The 9,025-nt window shown below is 36.2% G+C and overlaps 1 protein-coding gene across 1 annotated transcript; it reads right to left on the bottom strand.

The window, feature by feature from the left end:
• Nucleotides 1–3,748: 3,748 nt before the first annotated feature.
• Nucleotides 3,749–9,025, bottom strand: LOC137186749 (extracellular calcium-sensing receptor-like). Its single transcript, XM_067595800.1, has 9 exons — nucleotides 8,909–9,025; nucleotides 8,340–8,634; nucleotides 8,094–8,180; nucleotides 6,798–7,067; nucleotides 5,900–6,106; nucleotides 5,553–5,819; nucleotides 4,952–5,179; nucleotides 4,728–4,851; nucleotides 3,749–4,659 (listed from the first exon to the last, which is right to left on the bottom strand). Exons 1-9 carry the CDS (start codon nucleotides 9,016–9,018, stop codon nucleotides 3,749–3,751), a joined length of 2,499 nt encoding a protein of 832 aa, XP_067451901.1. The 5' UTR covers nucleotides 9,019–9,025.

Raw genomic sequence — 9,025 nt, 5'->3', positions numbered from 1 at the left:
GAAGTACATGAGCAAGTACAAGTCTAAAAATGCCCACATGACTTTCCTCCTGTTAACTCCTTTACTGAGCCCAGTCATGTAGTTTTATTTCCATGTCACCCCTTTTTATTGACTTGCAGTATAGTTTAATCTTGCACGCACCACCCATTAGGGCAGGAGAAGAAGTAAGGGCAGGGCCTAAGATGCATTTCATTTCAGATTGATTTTGTATTGAGGCAGAATTAATGTGTGCTCATTTAATAACATTTCACCAAAGTCATGTCAGCAACTGTCCCACCCCATATTAAGTTGTAGATAACTGTAATTCTGAAAGCTGCATAACAATTAACTCTGTATATGGCTATACAGTTTGTTAAATGTCATATTAAGTAGACTTTTCCATATCTATATTAAGTTGTACTTAAATTCAGTCTGATTAATGTGACTGCATCACCTCCCAATAAAACACATATTTATCTAACAGTTTGGAAAAATCTGATCAGGTACATGTATGTATCAGAAAAGCCACTGTGTAGTGATGATAACCACATATCTGTGTGGGGACACAAGCAGATCTTAGTCTGTTGACTCCACTATTGTGCAGTCAGAGTTTACTAAAATGTCCACCAGAGGGTAGCAGCATACAGAGACATTTGATGAGAAAATATTGCATTATCATCCATTTTTAACTGCTCATCTGCATCTGTTTGTTTGAGGGTCATTGCATCTGACTGGTATTAAGCATATATTAACTTAGCAGATATCAGATATGTTCAGTTGTATACAAACATGAACGCACTCTCTTAGATCTTTGTCTTTCCAATGACCAATGGTATATACATGATAGTATACATACATACACCCTTATACATAGCTAAATGAAGCACAACATGGTAACTCTCTATAATTACAGGCTGAGCCTTTCATATACAGTATGGTAATACAGTGAAGACGTAGGAGGCTATGTGACCTTCCTCTGAGGAAAATTCATTAAAACCAGCAAAAGCCACAAAAAGCCTCCATCACAATTATTTACATGGTGTCAGAAGTGAACAACGAGAGGAGTCATGGCAATGTTCAATCCCCAATAAACTTTTCCTTTGATGTTACATGGCCTGAGTGGTCAAGGGAGCTTACTCTATTGTGCTGAAATGTAGCAAAATACCACAACCATGGCTTTGTCTCAACCCAACCAAGTCTCACATGAAAATGTGTAATAGCTACGTTTGTCCACAGCAAAAAACATATTAGTTTCACAATAATGGCTCTAAAATTGTGAGATGCCTACGTTTTTTTAGGCCTATTCTTTTCTATTGGCCTGCGCCAACGTCACGTGTCTGTCAAGTTTCTGTCTGTGAAAAGAAACAAAATGGCTGACATTCCTTTGATTCTCAGTGGAAAATGCAATATTTAAAGATAGCTTTGGCATTAAAATGCATTTTGATAACATTTCTAATGAGAAATGTGGATTTTAATTTTATGATCTTCAATCAGTGAATGTATTTTGATGTTTACTTTGTCAGTTATTACGAAGATTGTTTCAGGTCCTGCCAGAAAATTGTTGGAATGCAAACGTTTTCTATCATTGCTATGGTGGTTGCTATGGACACTGCTATCTCTGAAAACATGTAGCTTACATGTTGTTTGAATCATTGTCTTTGTGTTGTGTAGTTATCTGAGCTGTTATGATATTTGTGTTGTTTTATGTAACTGTTTGATGATGTTCTTCCAATAAAAAATCTAGATTTTAGAGTGCCCGATGGATTACGTATTTCTTCTTCTTCTTTGGATTTCAGACAGACACATCAGTCCAGTGGACGGACCGGAGGACCCACTGCCAGGAAGTAGCCCATTTTCCTCACTGTTGATTTTAATGATATCCTTAACATTTCTCAACATAAAAACATGAAAGTGTCCTTGATTACTCAACAATATGATAAGGCCATCCATTTTAATTATTTCACCTTTGATATTGAGAAATCAAGTTTTTTTTGTCAGTTTTTGATAGTCAAACCTACATTACCTATGAGCCTCATCGACAATTATGGAGACGAAGAAGGTCCACTTTTTGTTATGTTACAAAACTTTTCTGCTATTTACTTTTAATTACAGAATTATCAATGAGTTTATATGAAATTTTATTTCATTCATTAAACGTCCTGCTGTCCTTGGAAGTAGGTACTACGGAGTCAAACTTGCCAAGTACTCAACACACATACCTGACTATACTGTGACAAAACACACTCAACTCAAAGCTCCACACGAACACTTTATTTCTCACAAAAAATAACCTCATTGACAGAGAGATGCAGTAAATTATGTTATTCAGTTTGTACTGTAGTTTAATAAAATAAAATGAAATTTAATATGGACCAATCTGTTCATTTAAATACATTTTTTTATTGATTGAAATGTGGTGACATCTGTACATATAGAGCCCAAGAGGCAGCGCTGTTGTTCTGTCCAGTAAAAACATGAAGCTTCAATTTACATTCAGACAAACTAATATGGCAGCTACAATTGTTAGAATTCATCTGTAAGACCAACATTTCTCTTTTAAAAGGAATTATATCATATATCAAAATGCTACAGAGATATCAGAGCGGTGCAGTGGTAATTCACCAAAGAGCTGCACACATCAGTTCTCCCTGGGATGACGCAGGAGTCAAACTGCTACGAGATATTGCTCGTGTCACCCAGCTAGCAGCTCCGAAACGTTGTAGCAGATTTACAAACAGACGTTATTTGGATAAACTGACCACATGTTAGGAATCTAAATGGTAACTTTCTCTCCTGAAAAAATATGAAATCTTAATAAAATGACACAATTAACAGTCCTAGAGCAAAGTCTGGCTCAAAATCTCCATCTCCATCTGCCATCGCCCTCGGATATCTTTATCAGACCACAAGGCATACTGGGTAATGTAGGCCCAGCAAGGGCCCTTCTTTCTATGCCAAAATGGTGACAGATAATTGAAACTGAAAAACTCAAGTAAAGTGATACATCATACTGAGACACTCATAACTTCATGATTAATTTACTATTACTTACCCTTAAGGTGCAAGTAAAGTAAGGGATAATCCTACATATACTGTACAGTTACAGCGTTACCCTTGTCAATAAAATTTGTTTGTCACTTTACCTTGACTTGAATCCCCTAATTGTCACATGCTTGGAGCTGGTTTGTGACAACATACACTATATTTAATATATTTGCCTCAACTTGTTAAGCTAGTCAAAATGGGCTTTATTAAGAAAGAGTGCTTCTGTATGCAAATGAGATGTTTACATAAACTGGAGCTCACAATAATATTCAGTGTATAAATTTGTGGAAAAAAAGTCAAAAAAGAACATTATATGCAGATGATATTTTGCTGTTTTTCCTCAAAGCTAAAGATGTGATATTATCTATTGAGGAGTGCACAAAGTTTAATCAGTCCTTTTTGGGTAACCCATTTGAATAACTACAGGACAATAGTCATATAGAAAGTGGTTTAATGAGGTGGAAAACTGAGGAAAATGTCATTCAGATCTTTTAAATCCCAGTGACTGTGAGAAAGAAAAAAAAAGAGGTAATATCATAGGAATCTCTTTATACAAACATTTTATTGCTTCTAGTAACCTCTGGTTATTATTAACAGTTCAGACATATCTGAAGTTAAAAAGACAGTTAATTGTTTGTTATATATGGGAGTTGGCAGATCACTACTAAATTAATTCAAAATACATATTGGTTCAGACTAATGATTTTTTTAACTGTTACTTTTATCACCTGGTTGTGCCTCGACCCATGAGTGCTTTCTTTGTGTTTCTCTCTGGGCGCAGCAGGATTATGTAACATTTGGGTCCAAACAGTGCCACTAAGAGACCAAAACTGGAGGCCAGGATGGCAAATACCTCCACTGCATCTGCATATTTGCCTGGGGAGTTGACATAAGCAGGGACAAAGGCTACCCACACAGCACAGAATATCAACATGCTGAAAGTGATGAACTTAGCTTCATTGAAGTTGTCTGGAAGATTCCTTGCCAGAAATGCTAGCAGGAAGCTGAGGATAGCCAATAAGCCAATATAACCAAGCAACACTGCAAACCCAACAGTGGACCCAACTACACACTCATAAATTATCTTGTCATTTTGGTATTGAATGTTTTTATAAGGAGCTGGTGAGGAGGAGACAAGCCAAGCAGTGCAGATTGCTGCCTGGATGGATGTAAGAACCAGAACTGTCCCTCTCTGCTGCATAGCACCAAACCACTTCAGACTGGCTCCACCTCCTGGTTTGGAGGCCTTGAACACAGCCAGAACCACCATGGTTTTCACCAAGATACATGAGACACAAAGCACAAAGCTGATCCCAAATGCTGCATGTCTCAGCTGACATGTCCATAGTCTAGGACTACCAATGAACAGAAGAGAGCACAGGAAACATAGTTTAAGAGAGATTAAGAGCAGGAAACTCAGTTCTGAATTGTTGGCACGTACAATGGGTGTGCTGCGATGACGGGTAAAGATTCCCAGGACAACAGCACAGATAAATGTGCCCAGCAATGATGTGGTTGTCAAGCAGATACCCAGAGGCTCATGGTAGGAGAGGAACTCAATTTTTTTTGGAACACAGTGGTCACGCTGGGGGCTGGACCAGAAATCCTCTGGACAACTCGTACACTCCATAGAGTCTAACAAAAATAGGGGAAGTGTTGAGATACATATTATAAAAATAAAATATCAAAAAATGAACACCCACCCGTATTATTGCTGATCTTTCCATCTGAACAAGGGATGCAGTCAAAACAGCACTCAGGTTGGCCCTTCTTTCTTGCAATGCGAGTACCTGGAGGACAACTCTCACTGCACACTGACTGGGGTGGCTGTAAGATGATAAATATATACATCTGTCATTCTATACTATTATACACTGCTAAAATTGAAAACTGACTTACAGTCCTAATATGAAAACGCAGAATTGACCTCTTTGGACTGAAAGTTCCAGAAGATTTTGTTTTCATCCAGTGTGAGTTCTTCACCTTTGAACGCTGACTTCTTAACCTCACCCACATTCTGAACTTTTGTTCTTCCATCAGGGAGCCACAGCCAGTTCATGATATCATATACTGGTAAAGCATCACCATTCTCATCAAATGACACTTGATCACCAAATGGTGTGGTGAAGTTGACCTTTTGTAAATAATGTACAAGCTGCAAATAATTGAGAGAGAGAAAAAAGCCCAGATACAGCGATAAGGAGTGTGACAAACTCGTCATAATTATTAACTATATTGAGACACCCTGAAATTCAGTATGCTGTCCTTTTCGTTTAATACCATTATCACTGTCACAAAACAAAAGCAGAATTAGTTTTATCCGTCTACTGCTGGGTTTAAATGATTATCTAAAGAAAATAATTTACTTTAAAAGATTTTTGTAAGAAAATCATGAAATTAATATCAAATGTACAAATATCATTATTACATAATGTATTGTTTTCCCTAATATTCTATGCTCAGAAAACTACATTCACTACCTTAAGGTGTATCAGCATAAAAAGGTAAAGTGTCAGTTGATATCACACCTGCCATGGCTCCAGTCTTTGTAAAGTGGCACAGCTGCGCCCACTGAAAGGCCCTCTGCCTGGCACACACTGCAGCATGTCATCAAGGGCATACGCCAGAGCATACACAGCCTTGTACACATTGTACTCAGGCCTGAGGTTAGACACATCCAAAATCTCAGTCTCCACATTCTCTAGATTCTCATCTCCAGTGCATAGTGCTCCCACCCAACCTGCTGGAGGTGGTGCAAATCTGCACTGAAATGTGTGTTCCCAAAACAGATTTACCTGGAATGTTTTTATAAGAAAAGAAATTTAAATATTTTATTCCTGCAATTTCAGATAAAATTGTAACCTTAAACTCTCACCATGCTATTTTCATAATTGTTGATGTCATGTAGGTCAGGATGTATTTTTAATAGGAAATCCCTGAGGCCTGGTATTTCTCCTCGACGGATGGCAATACCCAGTGTGCCACTCAGGTACGGCATGAGTCGGGGGGTCTGCAGCAAAGCAGCTGCTGTCCAGGCTTCACTGGCAATCCACTGCAGGCCTGTCACATTCTGCCTCACCACCTGCACAATGCATCATATAAAACATATTTTCAGACTTGTGGAAAAGAAACAGTGCATCTTGAAACAAACAATTTGTCTACCACGATTCCATTGTCTGGCTTTTTTAGTCATATAATCACAGATATGAGTTCATTTTCAAGAGAAAGGATCTCAGTTTAAAGTAGGGTCTGCATGCTGCATTTTATGTAAAAACAACAACAACAAAAAAAACAGTAGTAACAATAAAGTGAGTAGATGCAAGACTGAATTTACAACAGATGTTCTAATTTTGTAACCTGATCAATTTAATCTAATAATGAAAACAATTTTATTATGCCTGTCATTGTTGGAAAAAAGCCCTTTGATGTATGCCCACTGATTGAAATTCACAAATGTATTCAAACATTTAAAGTAATTATTTCATCTATCTGAATCAGGTCAAAATATAGGTCATAATATAATATAATGACATATACTGTATTGAGTAATATTATCAAACATTGTCAAAGAATTTGACTTAATGACAATCCAACTGGATCTTAAACTCGATGTTGTAGATTATTTTAGTTCATAGAAAATTATGATAAATGTCAGAATTTATTTGATTTGATTTCATCAACGATTTTTGATTTAGACAAACAAATGAAAAAACGAGCATAATGATTCATCGTGTTATGTTTCTCAAAATAATGGATTATATATTAATTCCAACCTCTTCCATTAGTTGAATCATGTGGCTCTCATGTGCAAACACGATGACAACTCGAGCTGTTGATGTCTTTATTAAATGTACAATCCTCCTAAGTTCACTTGGGTCATTGTCCCAGGGCAAAACCTCTAGATAGGCCAAACAACCTCCACCATACTGAGCTAGGTCAGACTGGAATGACTGGGCAGCATGGAGTCCATAGTCATCACTGGTGACCAGCAGACCCATCCAAGTCCAGTGGAAGCGTTTTAGAATCTGAATCATAGCACGCACCTAAGTGGATATATTAAGAGGAGGGATTAGTGCACAGACTAGTATATTCTTTTAAAATAACAAATACAACTTCAGTTATTGTAACTTACGTAAATTTTTATAATATAAATTTCACAATGCAATCACGGTTAATTCATTTCATTAAGAGAAAAGAAAAGATTTCTGTTATTAGGGACCTCTTTTTTGACGAGCTTGCTGTACTGCCTGTGAAAAATATTTTGTAAAACTTTCTATGACGCCCATGTCTATAATGCATTATAAACATACTTATAATGCATTATAATCTTCTTCTAGCACTGTATAATTATAGTTTTAAGCACTCATAAATATTTATAATGATTTATAAAACACTATGAAGCATTTTATAATGACTTATAAGGTCAAGTATTATAATATTTATAATATTTCATAATTGCTCTTCACTTGCTGACATTTTTTGCAAGGATCATAGTGTATTATAATTCTCATAGTTGTAATACATGATAATCATTTTTGTAATGCATCATAATCACTTATCACTTAGCAGGTTTTTTTTAAGAGGTCACTTTTGCTGATCCAAAGTTTACATAAAAGTAAAATATACAGCTACAGGTAAAGTAGAAATTATTTCAGTTATTATCTATAATTTGAGTCAATTGAGTCTTTAAAGTGAGTTTTTTTTTTGGGAAACATTACATTAGTGAAATATAAATGTCCATCATTCAGTAGTTCATCATCAAAAAGTTGTCAAATTGGAATACTCAATTCATTGTCTGTTACAACCCATTAAAGAAATAAATTAATTTTGAAATGAAATATTATACTTGACCTTATAAGTCATTATAAAATTTTTAATGTTTTTATAATGTAATATGATTATTGTTATAAAGCATTATGAATATTTATGAGTGCTTATAACTATAATTATACAGTGCGATAAGCAGATTATAATGCATTATAAGTGTGTTTATAATGCATTATAGACATGGATGCCATAGAAAGTGTTACCAAATATTATATTTCTCAATTTTGTTAATGAGGTTTCACCTGAAAAGCATCACTTGGGATCGTTCTAAAGAAGGATGGAAACTTTTGCCGATCACTCAGGCAGGAACATGTGGCAAAATGACTCACCTATAAAGAAACATACAGAATGCACACAAGTTACTCATCTCATGCAAGTCAGACCCAGACAAAATATTTGTATATTTTAACAATGTGTATCATTGGCCTAAAAAAAAACTAATTCAAATACAGTAAATTAAAATACAATAACAAAGACAGGAAACTTACAAGGGGCATTTTGTATAAACTGAGCACATTGGAGGCGGCGATAGTAAATGTTGAGGAGGAATCACCCACAATCCCCAGGACTGGAGGGGTCCCTAAACAGTTCTCCTGAAGCTGAAACTGCTCCTCTCGGCCACTGGCAAGTGATAACGCACCACTGAATCCAATAACAAGTGCACCACAGTTGTCATAAAGACTGTATCCCAGAGTCACATTAGGTAGCAGGTTGGAGTTTCTGTTGATCTCATCAATAGCAAAGGCCATGGTCTGAGCATGTCTGAATCCTAGAGTGTCAAATCTATAACACAAAATGTCAGTATTAATGTCTAAAAATTAATATGTCATTGTGAGAACTGGTGTTGATTACACATTATACAGCTATAATGATATATTTTTACAGTTGTAATTTAATCTTTTAAAACTATCACAATGACTGTCATGAAAACATATATTATTTACATTTCATATGAATTTCAGCACAGTGACATTTTTTTCCTTGCCGTGAATACTCTGAGCAGAACAGAATAATTTGCACATATCTGTGTTGTCTGCTGTATGTATGTGAGACTTACCCTTGGCAGCTGGGCTGACGTGGCTCTGAGCTAAATGTCCACTCAGGGAAGACAGAGGTGTAGTGGACTTCAAACAGCCCACCCAGAATCACATCACCAGGCTTGTGCATCCCATTA

Source organism: Thunnus thynnus, chromosome 7 (genome assembly GCF_963924715.1).
Source record: "Thunnus thynnus chromosome 7, fThuThy2.1, whole genome shotgun sequence".
Lineage (NCBI taxonomy): Eukaryota > Metazoa > Chordata > Actinopteri > Scombriformes > Scombridae > Thunnus > Thunnus thynnus.
This window is presented reverse-complemented; position numbering and strand designations above follow the sequence as displayed.

Excerpts from the sequence above, each read along its gene's own strand:
- LOC137186749 (XM_067595800.1), bottom strand. The coding sequence starts at position 9,018 with ATGCACAAGCCTGGTGATGTGATTCTGGGTGGGCTGTTTGAAGTCCAC. Across the intron at positions 7,068-8,093 it reads TCCCAAGTGATGCTTTTCAG|GTGCGTGCTATGATTCAGAT; the intron begins GTGAAACCTCAT and ends ATATCCACTTAG. Across the intron at positions 6,107-6,797 it reads TGATTCAACTAATGGAAGAG|GTGGTGAGGCAGAATGTGAC; the intron begins GTTGGAATTAAT and ends TGCATTGTGCAG.